The sequence below is a fragment of the Mixophyes fleayi genome, chromosome 11 (genome assembly GCF_038048845.1).
Source record: "Mixophyes fleayi isolate aMixFle1 chromosome 11, aMixFle1.hap1, whole genome shotgun sequence".
Taxonomy (NCBI): domain Eukaryota; kingdom Metazoa; phylum Chordata; class Amphibia; order Anura; family Limnodynastidae; genus Mixophyes; species Mixophyes fleayi.
This window is the reverse complement of record NC_134412.1, coordinates 93821620-93845561: the sequence shown is the minus strand read 5'-3', so window position 1 is coordinate 93845561 and position 23942 is coordinate 93821620. Positions and strand designations below refer to the sequence as shown.

At 43.9% G+C, this 23942-nt stretch overlaps 1 protein-coding gene across 1 annotated transcript in view; it reads left to right on the top strand.

Annotated features, from left to right (window-relative positions):
• The window catches only part of PKNOX2 (PBX/knotted 1 homeobox 2), a 202754-nt gene that overhangs the window by 145710 nt on the left and 33102 nt on the right, over positions 1–23942 (top strand). Inside the window, 2 exon segments of the mRNA XM_075190372.1 lie at positions 8831–9002; positions 20970–21158. Of these exon segments, the coding sequence (XP_075046473.1) occupies positions 8831–9002; positions 20970–21158 (361 nt within the window).

The window sequence follows — 23942 nt, the reverse complement described above, 5'->3', positions numbered from 1 at the left end:
TGTCCCTGATAATTGGATCAGACAGGCTCACTGGGATAAGGAATTCACACCAGAGCTGTATAATTGTGTGTTTCACCACTGGACTGAGCAGGACAGAGGACACCACCACACACCCTCCCTCTTCCCTCTCCAATGCCCGAGTGAAGATGGCGGCGGGCAGCGGGGAATAATATGAATCCGGATCTCGCGAGATCCGACGATGGGATGATGACGTTCTGCCTCAATCTGAGTTTTGCGACGGGCGGGAATCCCGAACAGTGCTCGGATCGGCACTGTTCGGATTTCAAGAATCCGAACCCGCTCACACCTAGGCAGGAGTGTAAGCTTTGCAATCTCCTTCCACTTTAGTACCATCCCTTTCAATGAAATAAATGTTTCCATTTTGCCCCTAAAATACTTCTCGGTTTAGCCTTAAATTAACCATGATAGTGATGTGATGTGAGAACTGTCCTTATTACATGTGGCAATTTTGGGTATATGAAACCTTTAATTGCATTCCTTGGCGTGCATCAAAGAATGTGCAATATGAAGGCATGTAATGGGTCTGATTAGAGCAGTGATGGGCAACAGGCAACACTACAAACCTTCCCCTACGGCCCCCAGCTCCTCTATTATGAGATATGTTTGTTATAGGGTGTAACACTTGTTTAATATGCTGCTGATATGTTATGTCTTTCTTTGATTAAATATATTGTTTTATCTTATTACTGAGATTTTTGGTGGCTCAGTGGTTAGCTCTCAGCACTGGGGTCATGAGTTTGTTTTCCAATCATGGCCTTATCTGTATGGAGTTTGTATGTTCTCCTTGTGTTTGCGTGGGTTTCCTCCGGGTGCTCCGGTTTCCTCCTACACTCCAAAAATATATTGGCAGGTTAATTGGCTGCTATTAAATTGACCCTAGTCTATGTGTCTTAGGGAATTTAGACTGTAAGCCCCAATGGGGAGGGACTGATGTAAGTGAGTTCTCTGTACAGCGCTGTGGAATTAGTGGAGCTATATAAATAAATGATGAAGGGTAATGTTTGGCCATTTTGAAGGTTAGAGAGCTGCACAATGCTGCCCCATCACTGGATTAGAGGTTTAGGGTGATCTCTGTTAGCAGAGTGGAAAGAGCTGCACAGCTAGTAAGGCCCCTAAAATGTGCACTCTCCACCTCTTTACCTAATTTCATTAATTTCTCCCCCCAAAATTAAATCCTCTTTCTGCACAGTTTTGCAAAACAAGGCGCAAGATGGTTACTTCATACTTTGATAGGAACACTATCGCCCTCTGTAGATTGATCAAGAACATGAAAGATGTGCACCAGGACTGAGAAGAATAAGTTGGAGATTGAGTAGTGAATGCAGAAACCTGAGAGATGTTCACCAGAACGGAGATGAGTCCTGGTGTAGATTGAGAAGCTCAAGAACATGATCATTGTGCACCAGAGCTTGACAGGAGTGAGGATAGCAATTGAGTAGCTTGTGCAGTATCTTGAGAGATGTTCACCAGACCTGAGAGGAATTAGGGTGGAGGTTGTGTAGCTTGTGCAGGAACTTGAGAGATGTTCACCAGACCTGAGAGGAATTAGGGTGGAGGTTGTGTAGCAAGTGCAGGAACTTGAGAGATGTTCACTAGACCTGAGAGGAATTAGGGTGGAGGTTGTGTAGCAAGTGCAGGAACTTGAGAGATGTTCAAAGCTTCACCGGAGTCCACGTAGAGATTGAATATAATTTGCATGGTCTTGAGGTGCAGTAGAGCTCTGAAAGTCAGGGTAGAGATTGAGAAGCGTGTGCAGGAGTTTGAGAAATGTCCATCAGAAATTGAAAGACGTAAAGGCATACTTGGAAGGAAATTTTTGGGAGGACTAACCATGGAGCACAGTTTTTGTGTGTTTTTTTTTTTTTTTTTATCGGGGAGATGGGTTTGTGGTTTTGAGGAGCTACTTTGGTAGGGTGAATTACTGTCATTTTGTCAATTTATGTTTTAGTAATTAAATTGAATTTAGGGAGACATTGGAGGTGTACACTCACATTGTGGGTCATGGTGGGGATACATATACCTACTTACTCTGCAGTATTTTACCCATGCCTCCTCCTGACCATTTTAATTTTCCTCTTTAGGACTGAAATTGGAGAGGAAATACACGGAGGAAGCATTTATATGTAGCAGAGCCTCTGGCTTTCATTTCCCGTGCTGGCTCCCAGGCAGAGCAGTGCTGAATGCGCTCAATTAGGCCATTAGAGAAATGCATTCCTCTTAATTAGCCTGTGTCAAATCCTTTTTATTAGTGGCTGCAAACGACCCTTCGTCTGCAGTAAAATGTCATGCCAGTTCAGCCCTTTTATTTGTTCTGTGCTGACGAGGATCAAACTCGCCCCAGAAATAGTGCAGAAAGGGAGAGAATTATTTACCTTTCATATCCTACGGCCGGTTAACCCTCTCCCACCATGAATGCTTCACTTCATCTCAGCCCTTTCTGCATGTTGCCATGATTTTACCAGTTGTGTGTGTGTGTGTGTGTGTGTGTGTGTATATATATATATATGTGTATATATATATATATGTGTATATATATATATATGTGTATATATATATGTGTATATATATATGTGTATATATATATATATATATATATATATATGTATATATATATATATATATATATATATGTATATATATATATATATATGTATATATATATGTGTATATATATATGTGTATATATATATATATATATATATATATATATATATATATATATATATATATATATATATATATATTATAATGTAGTGTGTGTGTACATCAGAGGTAGAAAGCCACAGATTCTCAGCCTGTCTACCAGTTTCCTTATTGTATTGCCTCTACGATGCATCCTACCAGCGTATGTGGATTATTGTAACTTTAGAATTTAATAATAAGCTAGAGATATGATTTTTATTAACCAATAAAAATTATTCCTTGTTCATTAACTCATTGATAAGTGACTTCTAATCTCATAATATAGGTGATCTATTAATGCAAATAAACCTGCTGGCTTTTTTTTGTGTGTTGTGGGGTCATGCACTTAGTTTTACATGATTGTGTCTGTTTTTACCACTACACACACTGGTTACTATGTCAAGTAGGTGACTGTGAGTTGCAGGATGTTATTCCCTTTGATTGGAGAAGCTGTGCAGAATGCAGGATAGTCCCAATAATGCACCTGATGCTACTGTGTTGCGGGATAAGATGTCAGAATGAAATGAGGTGGCCAGGCATATTTTGGGGGGAGTTTCCCGTTTCCACTTAAGTGATTGTCCACAACTTTAGTGGGCAAAAAAAATAAAAAAAAGTCCTGATTTTTGCGCATCCTCTAAGGTGCCATGATCGGGCCCCAGACCTTCCAGTTGCACCATTGATACTGTGGTAACTTCCTGAATATATTATTCTTACAATCAATGGGTGAATTGTGTCAATTGTTGCCCATAGCAACCAATCAGATTCTAGCTGTCATTTATGTAGTACATTCTAGAACATAACTAGAATCTGGTTGCTATGGGCAACACCTCCACCTTTTCTTTTTTGAAGGTTTGATAAATCTGCCCCAAAATCTGCTGGGAAGCTGCATTACCGCAGCTTGTACTCTCTGTGCAGTACTAGTATGTCTGTGGCAGTCTGTGAATATTTGTACTCTGCAGTCACCCTTATAAAACACAGATCATGGTCTTATGTATGGTGTATAAAACCCAATTCATCTCCTGTAATAGATGTCTGCTCACCTGTTAGTAACAGCATCTAGAGCACTCACTCGTTCCTTGTCCCTCTGTTTAATCACTGGCATGGAATTTGTTGTAGTTTCAGGATTACAGCCCTCCCCAGCCAGCTCTCGATGTTTAATTCTCTCCATAAAGTTGTGCAGGGGTTGGGGGCGCGCCTATGAACTCCTACCACCTGGCTCTGCTGCTTGGGTTATTAGTTTCTGGTAATTGTGTGCCCTTGCACTGGGTCGATTTGTGCCTTTTCATTTCTAATTGATCTAGTGGCTGTTTAAATGGCAGGAGGCATCTGTTGAGAGTTGGAAGGTTCATAAGGCGCAATAATTCATAACACAGTCTGGAATTTGTCTTTCATATCCCTGGGCTAAGCCCCTGCAGGGCTGCCTAAATTACGGCAGGCGAGGCTGTGCTTTATGCTCTCTGTTAAGGACTCAGAGCCTTGCATTAAACTGGGATCAGTGCAGATTACTCTATAATATGATGCAGCATTAGAGCCTGCAAATTAGACCTTGCAAACTCCTTAACCCTTTCATTACAGACACTCATTTATACCTCAGGCACTTTGCAGGCTGGTTAGTATTTTACAGTGCAGAAGAGGAAAATGCTGTTTGTGTTGTACAATATCCAGATACAGAGTATGACATTTGGAAAGTTGTTTTAATTGGAGGGAGTTGGTTTGACATGACTGCATACAGCACCCTGCTGGGGCCTGTAATATCATCTCAGACTGGCTTGTAAGACTGGAGAGATTTATACACGTTCTAGGTGCCGCACAACCCACGGCACAAATGCATTTACGGTTTTGGTTATTTGACTGCCTCAGTCTAACTTTCCATGCTCAGAGCTGCTGAGGCGCGGTGCACAATCCTATGTGGTGGATGGATTTATCCATCAGTTTGTGGAGCAAGACAATGGCATTTTGTGGAGCAACAGAAGTCCGCATTGGCTGATGTAAGGGACAGTTCTTGTATTGAGTAAGTGCAGAGCATTGCAAAAACAATATTTTGCTTTGTGGTGCAAAAGAGAGTAAAAAGGGGTCACAAGGAAGATTTTTATGTTTCCTTGCTGTAGGGAGGATTGCGGAGCCATTACTGCTCCTCCGGTGTCTAGTCCTTTACTTTTAATGGGAAACGTTTTGCACCTTTCATTTGTTCTTGGCAGAAAAGTGCATTACTAGGTGTAATACAAGAGACCCTCCCCTATGTCCCCTCACTCTCATGATTATATAAGTCACAAATGAGGGTAAACCATGCGGTATTTAGGAGGAAAACTGAAAAGTTTAATAAAAGGGATGTCATTAAGGTTGGACTTGCCCAATCTCTGTAAATTTAATCTGACATTTGAAGGAAAATAGGTGATCTTTGTTGCATAAGTGATAGAGTATATGTGTGAGTGCGTATATGTATACGTGTATGTGTGTGTATACACACACACCTCCACCTCCCATCAGTCATGGGACATTCCTTTACTCCAGTAGACTTTATACTCTCCAGAGCTATGACTGCCTTTTGAATTTGAAGAAATATTTACAATAGGCATAAACTGAAGGCCCTGGATTCCTGGTTGTAAGCAGTGAATGACTGACTGTGTCCACGAAAATGAGAGAAAACAGATTTCCATAGGTGGAGCTCTAACCAAAAACATCCTGTTCTTTAGTTTTTAATGTAATCTGAGATACGTAATCCTACGTACAATGTGCCTTGACCGATAACCCTGCCTTATTTGCTGGACATACACACTGGAGGTGATCTACAGGCACCTACTGTTGTACTCTGGACTGTCTTTATTCCTTTTGTGTGTGACTCAAATTGATCGAAGTGAGCAATATACTCCTCCGCCAAAGTGCAACATAGGGGTGTAGAATGCAAGCCATACAGGGCGAGACCCAAAGACCGGCAGCTCTCAGCTGGTGAAAATGTACTTTTGCAGAATGGGAATTGTGCCCCACTGCACACCATGGAACACCCATAAAAATACACCCTCTCAACCCGTTATCTTATTACAGTAATCTCACTCTGCAAAACGTGGTGCATCGGTGTGTGTCTGCTCTGTCCTTTACCGGTGTGTGTCTGCTCTGTCCTTTACCGGTGTGTGTCTGCTCTGTCCTTTACCGGTGTGTGTCTGCTCTGTCCTTTACCGGTGTGTGTCTGCTCTGTCCTTTACCGGTGTGTGTCTGCTCTGTCCTTTACCGGTGTGTGTCTGCTCTGTCCTTTACCGGTGTGTGTCTGCTCTGTCCTTTACCGGTGTGTGTCTGCTCTGTCCTTTACCGGTGTGTGTCTGCTCTGTCCTTTACCGGTGTGTGTCTGCTCTGTCCGTCCTTTACCGGTGTGTGTCTGCTCTGTCCGTCCTTTACCGGTGTGTGTCTGCTCTGTCCGTCCTTTACCGGTGTGTGTCTGCTCTGTCCGTCCTTTACCGGTGTGTGTCTGCTCTGTCCGTCCTTTACCGGTGTGTGTCTGCTCTGTCCGTCCTTTACCGGTGTGTGTCTGCTCTGTCCGTCCTTTACCGGTGTGTGTCTGCTCTGTCCGTCCTTTACCGGTGTGTGTCTGCTCTGTCCGTCCTTTACCGGTGTGTGTCTGCTCTGTCCGTCCTTTACCGGTGTGTGTCTGCTCTGTCCGTCCTTTACCGGTGTGTGTCTGCTCTGTCCGTCCTTTACCGGTGTGTGTCTGCTCTGTCCGTCCTTTACCGGTGTGTGTCTGCTCTGTCCGTCCTTTACCGGTGTGTGTCTGCTCTGTCCGTCCTTTACCGGTGTGTGTCTGCTCTGTCCGTCCTTTACCTGTGTGTGTCTGCTCTGTCCGTCCTTTACCTGTGTGTGTCTGCTCTGTCCTTTACCGGTGTGTGTCTGCTCTGTCCTTTACCGGTGTGTGTCTGCTCTGTCCTTTACCGGTGTGTGTCTGCTCTGTCCGTCCTTTACCGGTGTGTGTCTGCTCTGTCCGTCCTTTACCGGTGTGTGTCTGCTCTGTCCGTCCTTTACCGGTGTGTGTCTGCTCTGTCCGTCCTTTACCGGTGTGTGTCTGCTCTGTCCGTCCTTTACCGGTGTGTGTCTGCTCTGTCCGTCCTTTACCGGTGTGTGTCTGCTCTGTCCGTCCTTTACCGGTGTGTGTCTGCTCTGTCCGTCCTTTACCGGTGTGTGTCTGCTCTGTCCGTCCTTTACCGGTGTGTGTCTGCTCTGTCCGTCCTTTACCGGTGTGTGTCTGCTCTGTCCGTCCTTTACCGGTGTGTGTCTGCTCTGTCCGTCCTTTACCGGTGTGTGTCTGCTCTGTCCGTCCTTTACCGGTGTGTGTCTGCTCTGTCCGTCCTTTACCGGTGTGTGTCTGCTCTGTCCGTCCTTTACCGGTGTGTGTCTGCTCTGTCCGTCCTTTACCGGTGTGTGTCTGCTCTGTCCGTCCTTTACCGGTGTGTGTCTGCTCTGTCCGTCCTTTACCGGTGTGTGTCTGCTCTGTCCGTCCTTTACCGGTGTGTGTCTGCTCTGTCCGTCCTTTACCGGTGTGTGTCTGCTCTGTCCGTCCTTTACCGGTGTGTGTCTGCTCTGTCCGTCCTTTACCGGTGTGTGTCTGCTCTGTCCGTCCTTTACCGGTGTGTGTCTGCTCTGTCCGTCCTTTACCGGTGTGTGTCTGCTCTGTCCGTCCTTTACCGGTGTGTGTCTGCTCTGTCCGTCCTTTACCGGTGTGTGTCTGCTCTGTCCGTCCTTTACCGGTGTGTGTCTGCTCTGTCCTTTACCTGTGTGTGTCTGCTCTGTCCTTTACCTGTGTGTGTCTGCTCTGTCCTTTACCTGTGTGTGTCTGCTCTGTCCTTTACCTGTGTGTGTCTGCTCTGTCCTTTACCTGTGTGTGTCTGCTCTGTCCTTTACCGGTGTGTGTCTGCTCTCTCCTTTACCTGTGTGTGTCTGCTCTGTCCTTTACCGGTGTGTGTCTGCTCTCTCCTTTACCGGTGTGTGTCTGCTCTCTCCTTTACCGGTGTGTGTCTGCTCTCTCCTTTACCGGTGTGTGTCTGCTCTCTCCTTTACCGGTGTGTGTCTGCTCTCTCCTTTACCGGTGTGTGTCTGCTCTCTCCTTTACCGGTGTGTGTCTGCTCTGTCCTTTACCTGTGTGTGTCTGCTCTGTACTAGAAACACCTTCACTCTTCCCAACCCACAAATGCCGTCCTCTTCCTCCGATAATATAGCAGAGATATAGGCGGACACAAATCAGGGCTGGTCCAAAGCAGGTTTTACTCTGTGCGGTGAAGATTTTGTGATATGTAAAGGACCTGCATTGTATTCAGTCTACGTCTTTCACATTAGCAGAACCCTTTTCACAATGAATATTGCATATAATACGGAGAAGGAATAACATCTGACTTGGGCATCAGCACTGGTAGGCAGTGACCACACAATCTTTAGTACTCCTGGGTCAGTTAGCTATGGATGTTCTTCTACAAACAAGAATTTTTTTCACTAATATCATTTTATACGCAGCAGAACATCACCAGTAGTAAGTTTCCATCTCCAGGAATCTCCAGGGTCACACAGGATATTCTCGCTTAACTCCCTACTACTGAGGTTGACTAGGACGTGTCCGCGGTGGCTGGACATTGGGAGCTCTGCTACTTTTACACATCTATTATTGTTGCCTTGAATTTATGGTGATGGTGTTATTATTATTGTTTATATAGTGGCAATATATGAGTAAATGATTTCATACTGAAGTACTGTACACCAGCAGTGAATTTTAGTGAGCAAGAACTGTGTTATATTTTGGGTGGTGTACTGGTTACATAAGTCCTCATTGTGAATTTTACTTACATTGTTAATATTGGGTGCACTGTCCATTATGTCATACCTACAATGCCAGCAGCTGAGTTGTCGTTGTTAACTTTAACAAGGACATTGAAGAAGCTGTTGATGCTGTAGGGTGTTCTACTTAGACTGTTGTGATGCTGTAGGGTATTCTACTTAGACTGTTGTTGATGCTGTAGGGTATTCTACTTAGACTGTTATAGTTTGATTCATATATTTGGAGAGAGCTTTTCACTGTTGGACTTTTTCTTGTGGGTGTTGCCTCAGTTATCATTCATGGTCAATACTAATTTGAAAATATTCTGTGTTCCCCCAGACACCCCCTGTTCCCGCTCTTGACGTTGCTGTTTGAGAAGTGTGAGCAGGCCACACAGGGATCTGAGTGCATTACTTCCGCCAGTTTTGATGTGGATATCGAAAACTTTGTCCACCAGCAGGAACAAGAGCATAAACCTTTCTTCAGCGAGGACCCTGAGCTGGACAACCTGGTAATGATCATCATCAGTACTTACACAAAACGTTACCTTAGGTGCGGTCTGCAGTCCTGCTAAACAGCTGCTTTCTGCATTTTCATGTGTGCTGGTCATAAGGTATTATACTGGACTAGCCTAGTCTTTTTAAACACACAAGTCCATATTCTTGGCAGTTAATATTAGTCTCATTTTGGTACAGTTGCTATCAATATTTTGATGTATGAGGCACAACCAGAGAGAAATGCTCTGAGGTACATTGAGCCAGCACGCATCCCACATGACAACAGGGGACATTGTCTGTTTTTTGCCTGTGGTTTTACACAGCTGGTAATATTTCAGAATATTGCAGAGTTAGATCAAATTCAAGTCTGTCCAGTCTGACCAGTATACAATGCAGTGTTCCATTCTGAGGACCAGTATACATATGTATCAGGAACCCAGGAGACACCCTCCTCCTCTTAGTGGTGTATAAAGTTTATAATATGTCCTGCACATTGTACCGCAGTGGACATACAAGGCAATAGTGGAAGGTGCATTGTGATAGCAAAGAACAATATAGGGTGTTGATAGTGAAAGGTATAGGGTGATGGCAGCAGACAGTGAGTGGTGATGATAGTAGGCATTGGACGGTATTCAATAACTACAGTGGACTGTGCAGAGTGATGGCATCAGGCGGTAAAGGGTACATATGGTGCAAGTTGATAGAATAGATTGACTGCTGACAGCAGTGGATGGTGTAGGCCGGTGACAGTGCAGGGTAGCGGCAGTGCACGGCATTGGGTGATTGGGGTGGGGGGGCAGTGCACGGTGACAGCAGTGGTTGGTGTAGGCCGGTGACAGCGCAGGGTAGCGGCAGTGCACGGCATTGGGTGATTGGGGTGGGGGGGGCAGTGCACGGTGACAGCAGTGGTTGGTGTAGGGTGTTGACGGTGTTGGGTTTATTGTGATAGGTGAAATATACTGTACTCCGTAATTCCGGTGATCATGCAGGGTAGTGGCAGTACACAGCATTGGGCGATGACGGGGGCAGTGCACGGTATTGGGTGATGACATAGGGCGGTGCACGGTGACAGCAGTGGTTGGTGTAGAGTGTTGACTGTGGAGGATTTATAGTGATAGATGAAATATACAGTTCTCTGTAATTCCGGTGATCATGCAGGGTAGCGGCATTGCACGGCATTGGGTGATGACATAGGGCAGTGCAGGGTGACGGCCGTGGTTGGTGGAGAGTGTTGACTGTGGAGGATTTATAGTGATAGGTGAAATATACAGTTCTCCGTAGTTCCGGTGACAGCGCAGGGTAGCGGCAGTACACGGCATTGGGTGATGACGGGGGCAGTGCCGGGTGACAGCCGTGGTTGGTGTAGAGTGTTGACTGTGGAGGATTTATAGTGATAGGTGAAATATACAGTTCTCCGTAGTTCCGGTGACAGCGCAGGGTAGCGGCAGTACACGGCATTGGGTGATGACGGGGGCAGTGCCGGGTGACGGCCGTGGTTGGTGTAGAGTGTTGACTGTGGAGGATTTATAGTGATAGGTGAAATATACTGTACTCCGCTAATGCTGGACTGTGAAGGAATGTTGGATTACATGGCATTTCTAAAGAATCCCTAGGTTCATTGCTCCCAACAGCAGATTTACATGGTTTATACTTTGAAGGGTATAATAGTCAGTGTATGACTTTATTTCTGCATAGACTTATAGTATAATTAAGTCGTTTCAGATGACACCACATAACAGTGATACAGAGCAAGGATTACTTGGTTACGGAGATTATTGATGTACTGTTTTGAGCACACTGCTAACTTACAGCGAGACTTCAAAAATGAATTTCTCTTAATTGAGCCTTTTGTCTTAAAAGTTGCAGTCATTCTACGGTCACTAGTTTTTATTTGTTGTTTGGCTAAATGTTAATGGTTCTGACTTCCCTTTAAAGATCCTCCCTGTGTTCATTTTGAGTGGGATTGCATTTTAAAGGGCATACAATCTGTTTATTGTCAGAGGGATAATAACAATGAGCAAAAGGGTGAAAACTTGCATAGAAAAAAAAAAAATTGTGCCTATTGATCCAGCCAGATTACAATGGGAAAAAGTGCTTAGAGGGGCTGTAAGATTGTCATGCAAAAATGCTGGTTTAGGTGTCAGAGGGTTGGTAATTGGGTAATGTTACCTAAGGAGGTTACAAGGGTGCTTCAAGAATTGGATAATCTTGCTTCAAGATGAAAGTCTTGTTTTGCGAGGGAGGGAATGAGAAAAGTCCTGTAATCTGAAATGGGAGCAAGTTATACGTGTTGAAGGGAAACGCAGATCTTTTGCAGAGAGGAGAGGTTGAGTTAGGAGACATTTTTAAAATAGTGAACAGATGTATGTTGGTGCAGTTTTATAAATGTCCTTGTATGTTACATTGCATTCAGGAAAATACAGCCAACCAATGAAGGGACTGACAGAGAGGAGCAGCAGCAGAAGAGCACTTTGTGAGGGAAACTAGTCTAGCTGCTGCATTCATAGACTGTAAGGGTGAGAGTTTGGTTAGGGGAAGACCAGTAAGAAGGGAATTGAATAGTACATGTCTTGTGTGAGATACATACATATTCTACAATTTTTTCTCAGATGTATGTAACAGGATTTGTAAAAGGATTGGATGTGGGGAGCTTGTAGGTGATAGGGTGATATCTAAGGGAGAAATATGTGTTAAAGAAATCAAAAACTGAACAAACTCTGGAGAACCTAAAATCAAGGCAGTGGCCATTACAATGAGAAGATTCGGTCCACTGAGAGAGCCCAAGAGAAGAGATTAGAGAGGCACAATGAGAATGTAGATAATCAATGGGGATATTGAAATCACATAAGATTATGGTGGGATGCCATAGGATAAAAATGGGGGAGCCAGGCAGAGATATGCGCAAGGATTATATAAATGGTGATGATGAAGGATTTGTTGGTGTGGTCCAGGAAATGGTAGAGCACAGCAACACGCAGGGAGAACGGGTTAAAAATCCAGATAGTATGTTCTATACAAGATGTGAGCGTGAGTGATGGAGCAGTTGGTAGAATTGGGAATGTGCAATGTGGGGAAAGTTCAACCTCGCCTGCTTGTCCGCTTCCAGGCCTTGGGGTAAGGGTGAAGTGGAGACCACCAATGAAAGGGCTGCAGGCGAGGCAGTGTATGACTCTGAGCCATGTTTCTGTTACTGCCAGAGCGTTGAGGTTGTTTCAGAGGAAGAGGTCTTGGATGGAAGTTAGTTTGATACAAACAGAACGCACATTTAGTCGAGCACACTTAAGGTATTTTCAAAGTTATAGGTGATTTGTTTGAGGTTTGCTGGATTTCTACAGTTTGCAGAATCAGAATGACATGTATGGGTGTTGGGTTGATTATGACATATGACCAGCCACTAGAAGGAGAGAGGGGTAAACATGAGTGTAAGATTTAAAAGGTCTTATTTTTTGGTATTGATTTTGGTTTTCTTCATTGCAAGCCAATGAGACCTTGCATTGTCTAAGCTACACTAGACAGATAAAAGCTCATCGCCGATTGGTCTATTATTATTATAATTTTTTTATCATTTATTTATAGGGCACCACAAGGTTTCCACAGCGCCGTATACAGTACAAACAGTACAGTACAAACAGTACAAACAATAGACCATACAGGGAAAACCGTACAGAACATTAAACGACTAATACCAAGACTTTAGAGGCTCCAGGCAAAAGCAATCATAGTAATGTTGGAGCAGAAGAGAAGGTAGAGAGACAGGAGGGAAGAGGGCCCTGCTCATAAGAGCTTACATCCTTAAAGGGAGGGCAATCAGACAGCTGGCACAAAGGCAGTCAGAAGAGGGGAACAAGCGCAGGAGGAGCGAGGTGATGAGAGTGAGCATGGAGAGAGGGTTAAGTAGAAGACTGGTAGGCTTTGAGAAAGATGTGAGTTTTGAGTGCCCGTTTGAAGGAGCACAAGTTAGGGGACAAACGGATATAGTGTGGAAGGTCATTCCAGTGCGGGGGGGGGGGGTTGGGTTAGCTCGGGAGAAGTCTTGAATTCTGGAGTGGGATGATGTGATCAGAGTGGAGGAGTGGCAGCAATCTTTGGCCGATCGTAGGGACCGGGTGGGAGTGTGAATGGAAAGGAGATTGGAGATATAAGGGACAGTGGAGTGGGAGAGAGCCTTGTAGGTGAGAGTAAGAAGTTTAAAAAGGATTCTGTAGCGGAAGGGGAGCCAGTGTAGGGCAAGACAGAGAGGGTAGGCAGAAGAGCAACAAGAAAGGAGGATAAGCCTCGAGGCTGCATTGAGTATAGAACGAAGGGGGGTGAGGTGAGAGCGGGGGAGGCCAGTCAGGAGAAGGTTACAGTAGTCAACCTGGGAAATGATGAGCGCATGGATAATGGTTTTGGTTGCATCCTGAGATAGGAAGGGCCAGATGCGGGTGATGCGTAGTTGAAAGCGACAGGATTGGGCAAGGGATTGAATGTGGGGGGCAAAAGAGAGGAAGGAGTCGAGGGTGATGCCCAGGCAGCGGAGGTAAGGGACAGATGAGATGGTGGAATTGACAGTGATGGAGAGATCCAGGTGGGATGTGGACTTAGACGGAGGGAAAACAATGAGTTCGGTTTTTGCAATGTTAATTTTGAGAACGTGTGAACACATCCAAGAGGAGATGGTGGGGGGGCGGTATAAGACTGAGACACGGAGTTGAATGGGGGAGAAGAGGCAGATAGAATGGACTTCGACAGAGGAGAAAGAGAGGAAAGGCTCAGAGGGAATTACTGGAAAAGTGCAGTTAGGGGATAGGAGGAGGCCCACTCCATCACCTGGACGGTCATCCGGTCTGGTGGAGTGGGTGAAGGAAAGGCCTCCATGGGAGAGAGCGGCGGGGGAAGCAGTGTCAGCAGAAGAGAGACAGGTTTCGGTCATAGCAAGGAGATTAAGAGAGTTGGAGATGAAAAGGTCATGGATAGCGGGCAGTCTGTTACAGAAGGATCTGGAGTGCCAGAGGGCACAGGAGAAGGGGAGGGAAGGGTAGTAATAAGGAAGAGATTGGCAGGGTTGATGGAGCGAGTGGGAGGATTAAGACTGGGACGGGGAGGGGGGGCTAGGGGAAAGGATGGGAATAGGATAGGAGCGCACAGGCATGGTGAGAGACCGGAGACAAGGGGAAGTGGAAGGGGGAAAGAATTGAGGGAGAAGAATCAGGAGTAGGAGGAGAAGAGTAGAGGCAGAGGTGAGGACAACAATTGGCAATCAATACTGCAATAAGCTGGTAATGAAATAAAAAATAAAAGTAATAAAAATAAAGACAGAGTAAAATACAAGGCAAAAACAATTAGGTACCGCTAAAGACACAATGCCAGGTGGAGAGGGCAGGGTACATAGCAAAACAAGTAGGCAACGCTAAACACACAATACCAGGCAGAGGGGACAGGGAACACTAAATGCAAGTGGTGAGTGATCACAGGTACTGATGAGTCCAAAACAGGAGTGTCCACAGGAGCTGGTGCCCTCAGGGTGGTGAGCAGGAACTCAGGGGAAGCCAAGTGAGTCCAGGGAAGAAAGTACAGGTGAGTCCAGGGAAGGGTGCATCTGAGTTCAGGAGAGAGTCCAGTGTAACAGGGAGAGTCCTGGGTAAGAAGGTAGAGTGCAGGGACAGAGGGTGTTGAATTGAGGGTCCAGAGGTGAGTGATGGTGGCTGGGTGGATAGGTGTGAAGCCAAGAGGGGAGCAGCGTGTGCGGAGCTATAGGTGGTGGGACCTAAAGGTAGCCATTGGTGGACTTGGTTCAGATGGTGGTGAAGGGACAGAACGGAGAACCGTGACTGGGACCAAGTGAACACTGAGGGGTGGTGAGAGGGATGGGGGCAGATGAGGCGTTGGAGACCAGAATTGAGATAATGAGGAGAAAAGGTGGTGGGGGTCCACTGGGCGTCCATGGGGACAGGCAGCACCATCTGGTGGAGGACGGCAGGGAGAGAATCCAAGCCAGGGAGTGAACTTAGAGAAAGGAGGAGAGCAGGCCAGAGCCGTGGCTTATAGTGACTGAATCTGGCTGAGCAGGGGGAGGTGTAGTGAGCGGAGGCAGCATCAGGAGCTGGAGCGACGAGTGGCAAAGGGCATGGAGTAGCAGGACAGCAGAGCAGGAGACATTTGAGGAGGACACAGCATACAGGAACAGCTTGAGGAGGAGAAGGTCTGACATTTAGCCATGGGAAGCAGAAGACCGCAGGAGTGAAGATAAGTAGACCGCCTGAAGAGTAGGCCCAAGCCAGGGTCTGTAGTAAATGGCAGCCAGGGGACAGAGCACTCGGAGAATGACCATAATAAAGCGCCCATGAGTGGGCAGGCAGCAAAGAAGGCATCTCCGGACGTATAATTCGAGGCCCAGATTAAAAATCAAGCTGGGCTCGAACGGAGAAATCGTAGGGCACGTCGGGTCTTGTGCAGATTTTCATATAGATGACATTTTAGAAAGTGACCCTCACATTGTCACTGTTCTCGCGGATTGGTCTGGGGCCCAGATTGCTGTTCACCTCAAGCAATAGGTTGTTGTCTTCAGATGGCATTAATTTTCGGGGCCAAGTCTGAAAAGCTAAGCTTACCGGAGCTAGATAAAGAGGTCCACAACCAACGCTTGTGGGCCTTAATGCTGTGTTATACGATGTCAGTGAAAGTGGGATAAAAGAAATGCTACTGATATATCTTTTATTGAGGCCATGGAACTCCCCGATCCTGCAGCCTGATTCAGCTCTGCAGAGTATATTGGAGCTATATAAATAAAACATGATAAACATTTCAGTTACTGTGTAATGTGCTTACTGTATAGGGATGTGGACAGTAAAGATTAACTATCGTAACAGGGGTTAAGTGGTAACACTTTGTCTTCATAGAAAATCACTTCCATTTCAAGGCTAAGACTGGTTGGGGAAGTGTTACACTTGATTTGGATAGAGGAAACATTGTAGTCAGCAGCTTGGTTGTGATTTATTAGATAAATGTTTACTGCTGGCTTTTAGCAAACCTCCGGTAATTCCTAGTTTAGAAGGCAGGCTAGATTACAAATCTCAATGAGCTTGTGTACACGGTCTGGCAACTGTGTTTTAGTACCTGCCATGCTTCCCTAATCACTGATCCTGCAAGTGTCTAAAGACCGATGATGAAACTTCTGTCTCCTAAGACAACTCCTGTGATGATTAGGGCCAGTAATTTGTTGTTGCTTGAGATCTACAATCTGCGCATCTGACTGGTTATGCTGGGTAGCCACTATTCACATCTTGACTGTATTGTCATAATCAGAATACATTTCATCATCATCATCACCATTTATTTATATAGCGCCACTAATTTCGCAGCGCTGTACAGAGAATGCACTCACATCAGTCCCTGCCCCATTGGAGCTTACAGTCTAAATTCCCTAACACACACACACACACACACACACACAGAAGGACACACAGATTGACACACACACACACACACACACACACACACACACACACACACACACACACACACACACACACACACACACACACAGGTCAATTTGTTAGCAGCCAATTAACCTACCAGTATGTTTTTTGGAGTGTGGGAGGAAGCAAACACGGGGAGAACATACAAACTCCACACAGATAAGGCCATGGATGGGAATTGAAGTCATGACCCCAGTGCTGTAAGGCAGAAGTGCTAGCCACTGAGCCACCGTGCTGCCATTAATGTGACCGTTATGATTCACATGAGTGATCATAGCTCAGAGAAATAGATGGGTTTGTAATATATATGGACATAACTAAGGAGATGGAGGCACATCGTCTGGGACGCGAGAGGGCAGTATTTGTACTCGGACACAGGAGAGTACATTTGGGATAGGAGAGAGAAATATTTGTCTTTTGGGGCTAGGAGAATTTGTGCTCTGGGTCACATACAAGCGACTTGCATACAAACATTTGATTTTCTCTCCACTCATTCTCTTTTCTACCCTCTGCATTTGGGCTTCCGTCCTCTACACTCCTCCGAGACTGTCCTCAATAAAGTGACCAATGACCTACTCATTACTAAGCCTAAGGGTCACTTTACCATACTCGTCCTCCTTGACCTTTCTGCTGCTTTCTATACAGTTGACCACCCTCTTCTCCTTGATTCACCCTTCATTCCTTTGGCCTTGGCAGCACTGGTCATCTCCTACGTTTCCAAACCTCATGGTTCACCTACTACCTTTCTGAATGCTCATTCGGAGTCCCTACTACTGACACATCCTCTCCTCCACCCCTCTATATGTTGGGGATCCTCATCTTCTTGGCCTTCTGCTTTTCTCTCAACTCTTTCTGTGAACTTATATGCTCCTTCATCCTCCATTACCACCTCCATGCTGACAACACATAACTTTTATCCTATGTGTCCAATTGCCTGCCTGACATCTCCAACTGGATGCCCCCATGCTACCTAAAACTTAACATGGCTTATGGGGCGATACAGATAATGCAGAGTAGTACTCCTCTGAGAATGAATAGAGCAGCGTTCATCCATCCTCTGGGACAGGACAGGGCAGTGATGCTTCTGGCAGCTTTCTTTCTGCATTCTATGCAATGGACATTGTATACAAGAGACAGAGCACCCGGAGGAAACCCACGCAAACACGGGGAAAACATACAAACTCCACACAGATAAGACCATGGTTGGGAATCGAACTCATGACCCCAGTGCTGTGAGGCAGAAGTGCTAACCACTGAGCCACCGTGCTGCATCCTATGAGTGCCAGAATGTATAATCTGACTGCTCTTCTTTCTGTTATCTGGTCAGTTTATATTCAAAAACACAAAATGTGAATGACAGCAAAGTACTCAGAGTTTGTAGTTTGTTTAATGATGGGTAGAATTTAGACTTTTGTTTTATGCTCAAGCGTTGACCTTTCGTTATAATGACCATTTGTGCTGGACATTGTCAGTTGGCTTTTAACAGACCGGAAATGGCTCTCAGTCCCCAGGATGCTAAATTCATGTCTCCACCTTATGTTCTACCTCTTTTGCTACCATGTAAATCCTGGAAAATTGTTCTGGCGTAAAGATGATGAAAAGGCCAGCGACATTAGCCATCATTAGAAGAGAAATCATGTATTCCTCACAGCCGAGATGCACATAATTAGAAAATAGAAAAAGGTCAGATCTTGCCATTATCAACTCAATCAGCCGCAGAGTGCCACGCAGTCAATTAATTCAGCATCTGTGTTTTTTACAATCCTGTGCACGTCTTCCAGTGGCCTGTAACTCTTCAGGGGGACAGATATACTGCTTGGCCAGGCAGCGACATAAATGAGAGCTCAACAAATGATCTGAGCTAATTGAGAGATTTATGTCACTCTGTGTCTATATCGTGTAGACAGATCTTTCTGTCCTTTCTCTTTTACACAGCATTTCCGCTGTGAATTGAAATGAGCAGCATCTCTTATTTTAAAGGGGTACTTTGTCTGTAAAATCATTTAGTTCTTCAGTTACACTATATATTGTACTTTTTGTTTTTTAAATGTAAAATGTAAAACAGTAGAGCTCCCATTACTGTGAATGTCTACAGAGCAGAACTGTCGTTGTCGTCCCCAAAACCTTAAGACAAAGGACACTTTTTCTGTCCTCAGAATTGTCTCAAGAATATATTTGAAGGCAAAGCAACCTGGCAATGTCACTCCTCTTAATAAATACAAGAGTGTAGTGGAAATTTGGTGTCTTATATACATGGGGCGGTAGGTAGAGTCCCAAAGAGCTGAGATGAAGGATGGGGCATTGGAACTGTGCACAGAAGACTCAGGTGTGATAGATAGGGACTGAGGCATCATCACCATTTATTTATATAGCGCCACTGATTCCGCAGCGCTGTACAGAGAACTCACTCGCATCAGTCCCTGCCCCATTGGAGCTTACAGTCTAAATTCCCTAACACACACCGAGAAAGACACACAGACTAGGGTCAATTTAGATAGCAGCCAATTAACCTACCAGTATGTTTTTGAGTGTGGGAGGAAACCGGAGCACCCGGAGGAAACTCACGCAAACACGGGGAGAACATACAAACTCCACACAGATAAGGCCATGGTCGGGAATTGAACTCATGAACCCAGCGCTGTGAGGCAGAAGTGCTAACCACTTAGCCACCGTGCTGCCCACATATGTCACATATCCTTCCCATGTCACCTGCTCCTAACACCCGTCTATCATACCTTTATCTCCTTTGTGCAGTTGCAATGCACTAACCTTTGCCCCAGTCTTTTCGGTCCTGGGTGTAGTTTGGAATACTCTCTTTAATATCAGTTTTGTAGTTTTGTGACAGGGTAGCGATCATACCTCACGGTAGACCTCTGATCAGCAGGGAATCCTAGCGATATGATCACCAGGGTTTACTGTAAGAGTGATGGCGTTTAGGAGATCACAGCTTCCACAGCGCCCCAAGTGTAAGAGCAAGTGTCTGCAGGCTCTAACATGGGCTTTAATATCAGTCAGTTAAATGATGAGTCCACTTCATGTAACTTCATATTGGTAAAGGGTTTTAAATCAGTTATTAATATAAATAGTGGGGAATTTGAAATCCGCTGCCGTTGGCAGATGACACGGCAGTGGGGGCTTGGTGTTCGCAGAGAACTCTTTATCATCCCACTCCCCTCTTAACACTCTGTTGAGGTTTTTTTGTCACTGTAAACTAATACAGGCACAAACGCTAACTTGTTGAATGAAGTTAATGGAAAAATAAAAAAAATCTAAATCTTATTTAATTGCATAAAAAAAAGATAAGTTTTGTTTGCCAAGCAAACTTATTTTGAAATTCTTACTTCTCAGTGTGAAATGTGTTCATCACATTGAGATATATCCTGTGAATCATGTCTCAAAATAGCTATCGCAGTACGTCCCCTCCAGATTGGTGTATCACATGTGCCATGCAAACGGGAAAACATTAATATCATTTATTATGGATTTATTAAAGAGATTCTTAAAAAAAAAAAACACCACAATGACGATCGACAATGAAGCATTCTCTTTCCACAAATAAATTAGGATGGGTGTGACTGTTTAGATGTTGGAAGGGACCTGAGGAAAAGACAGGAGGGATCTGCTATTTGGGGAGCTTTAGGACTAGCCGGTCACAAACCATTTTCTCCTCACACATTTTACCTATAATCTGAGCCATAAGATACGGTAAGATTCACGCTGAGGGTGACCGACCTGTCCATCGTCCTTCTCCTGCAGGATCCCATTACTGCCCATGCAGGATACTTACAAATGTCCAGTCATTTCAGTGGTCCATGAGCATAAATATCCTTTATGATAAATAACATCATGTTTGTTCTGATGTACATACAGTTCCTTAACTGCAGCCAGTTTTGGCATTGATTGTTCCAGGAGTGGTTTGCTGCAACCAGGAAGTAGTTATATGGCAGAGTAATCACAGCTCTGTATTATGAATATAGAACTTTAAGACTGGTTATCTATTTTGTGTTGATACAGTTTTGAATAAAACTCTTTTTAGTTTTATGGTTCTGTTGTTGGAATCTGCCCCCCAGTGTTGTGTTTTGTCAGATACTTCGCATTATCCTTCAAATAATAGAAGCTGGTTATATTCTTGTACTTACTAATTTTACTGTCTCATGCCTAAAACAAAAAGCCCATTTTCAGCCAGGAAAATATGTACTACTGGGGCCAGACTTACAAAATGAGTAAACAAAAGATATCACAGAAGAGATCTGACAGCTGTCAGATCACAGTCAACTGCAAAGTTCATTATTGTAACCTAAATTAAGGTATAGAATAAGCAAAATCTCTTTAGAGTACTAGTTTTTTTGGTTTAGTTTTATTGCATTAGGTCCAGCTTTAAAGTGTTTGTTCATGTTATCATTCTATTCACTGAATTGTATCAACTAGATATCTAATCGCTTTAGTCTAATATTCCTAAACTAACTGTCTTATAATATTTTGTTAAAGTGATAGTTTGTATCATGGGATAATTTGCACTTTCAGATGGTGAAGGCGATTCAGGTTCTCAGAATCCATCTGCTAGAACTAGAGAAGGTGAATGAATTGTGCAAGGATTTTTGCAATCGGTATATTACCTGCCTGAAAACCAAAATGCACAGTGATAATCTGCTCAGGAATGACTTGGGAGGACCCTATTCCCCAAACCAGCCGTCCAACAGTCTCCATACACAGGTCAGATAACATGGAAATGTTCTTTCTACTCCTAAATCTTTCATTGTGTTCATGTAAGCCATCACCACTGACTTAGACATGCAATATCTAAATGTACTGCTCTGACTGTAAAGAACCCTTTCTGTATAGTAACTGGAGGTGAAGCCAATTTTTGCTTAGCATGATGAAGAAGTCACCTGACAACTGTGTGTGTTGACAATGAGGGACAAGTTTGAAGACTGTTCCACAGATATTTGTACAGAAAAGGGGATGTTGCCCTTAGCAACCAACCTGACTTTTTTTGGCCGATTCAGTGCTCCGTGGAGTCCCTCGCACCCCATAGTGGTGCATAGAAATATCTGCAATGTTGGAGATGTGAGCAGCGAACGCAGCTGTGATGTTCAGCGGCACAGCACACAGAACTGAATTCTCCTCCTTTGTTTTATTTTTTAAACTGCATTAAGGAAGAAAAATACCCCAAATGTATGTTTAACTCTTTATTTCAGGCCATTTATTGTGTTGCTACAGTATGAGTTCAGTCTGCTGCTGTATAATAAAGAGATCATTGATAAATATATGAGAGGCTCAGAAATATTGCATGGAATCATGATACAGTTGATTTGTGTCTTATACATATATTCTAGCGTTCCCAAAGTTCACAGAACCTTCCAACATGAGGACTTTTAGCTATAAATCTAAGTTTTATGGGTTAACACATCTACACCCTTCCTAAAGAGCATAATACGAGAATGACATTTGCTGCTAATGATTGACAACATGCGGCTCTTTCGGCGATTATTGAACACAATTTCTCCTAAATTCTACATTTGACTGAATTAAATTAATAGAAGAGAGATAAATATAGTGGAATAAATTCTGTCCAAAGCTTGGAGATAGGTGTTAGGGATTGATGTCACTATTGAAATTGTGAAACCAAACTAAACATATTTGCATTCCCAGGAAGGGGATGGACCGTGTTCTGTACATACTGCTCATGTAGAGTCTGACTTATGTCTAACTCGTACATTATATATTATATTTATTATTATTATAAGGCTCTTCCTATAGAAAATCACTGTAACAATAGTACTTATGATCAAGTAACCAACGTTTTACAAGATATCTGAAAAGACTCATTCATCCTGGGCTGCACCTTCGCACTCGATGCTTTTACACAGTAACAGTTGGAGTACGTCCCATAGTCCATCATTCCGAGCGCATGATCCAGCGCTAACACCTCCAACAGCTTATGTTCTATGTATTTTATGAGCTGGAGACAATATTTAAATATTGCATGTGCTGGCAGCAGTACAAGGTTGGGGAAGTAGATGATATCTGGATATATCTCTGAGCTGTACATAAAACAATATACTCATTAGTAGCCGTTTCCTTTCATTTTCACCTTTTCTTCCAGAATGGCCTCAAAAAATGTAAACAAATAACAGCATGAAAAATCTAATTTAGACATCCTGAAATAACAAAATCACTTAATCACTGATTTTAAAAGTGGGGAGAGAGCTTTTTTTTTCATGTTTGCTAATATCCTCTGGAAATAGAGCTCTTATCCCTTCTTTGCTTATTGCAGTTTCCCTTATGAGCGAAATTAGCAAGAAACTTGCATAAAGGACGACAATAATTGCTCAACGAGCATCTCGTTTGTAATTTATTAGCTTCTATTATTGCGGGTTGTCATGGCAACAGCTGGCATCCAGGGCGACAAGAGAGATGTTAGATATGAGGCGATGAGGCTGCGAGCTGGGGAAAATGGAGATGCACATTTTTATCAGTAAATTTGCTGAAAATAGTAAGTGAGAAGTTAATGAGATGTAAAGCTGTCCTGTGGCTGTTGTGAATATATATTTTTTTTTAACTGTTGATCTAATTAGAATGCATTGGTCAGGAAACATAATGAGGATTTAACTTCTCACAAATACCCCAGATCAGAGCAGGAAATAAATATATAATAATAGTAACACACCGGCTGATTTGTTGGTTGTGTTCTCTGCAATGTTCTAATTCAAACTTTCTTCACCTGGAACTAGAAATGATTCGCTGCCTATAGAATAAATTATTTATAGTTTACAGGTTGTTGCAAACTTAAAAATTAATTTATGGAGCCTCATGTCAGGAATATCCCCATCTCTTCCATCATATTTCTCATCTACTCTTCACCACATTATGGTGATCTCGCCCGTCTTTATCTAAGACACCTGTACGTCAGCACGACGGCCTGGATGTGTTAGAATTAACGGGGATATCCACTTTTGGATGACCCGGTTTTAAATAATTAGTGACCATTATCCTATAGCAGTTAGCTCCTATTTGCAAATTGTAAACCACAGCACAAGTGCTCTCCTGGGGTATCGCGCACAAATGTTTTTATAGGAAATTACGTGATCTGCAGACCAAGGTGGAAGCATCTGTAGACTGCAAAAGTTTGCGCTGGCCGGTAGGAGTTTTTCGGAACTGGGGCGTTCCTTGCAATGTACGTGTGTGCCCACCTTCACAGCTGCATGAGAAAGTGGGATTTAAATTGCTAGGTTGAGATTATTTGAACGAGATTAAGGGATTGTGCAAGTGAATTAACAGGGTTAGTTGATGATGATGATGAAAGGGCACAACCAATTTCTTTCCGCAAAGGGACTTAATTTTTTCATCACTTCTGCGGTGCCAGAGATCAGGTTTTGTCCCTATACTTTAATAGGACACTTTTTGCACCTTCGCGAGAAAGAAATGGAAAGTTTCAAACACAGAGACTGTCACGTAATAAAGTCTGTGTTCCCTCACTATAAAGTTTGAGTTTAA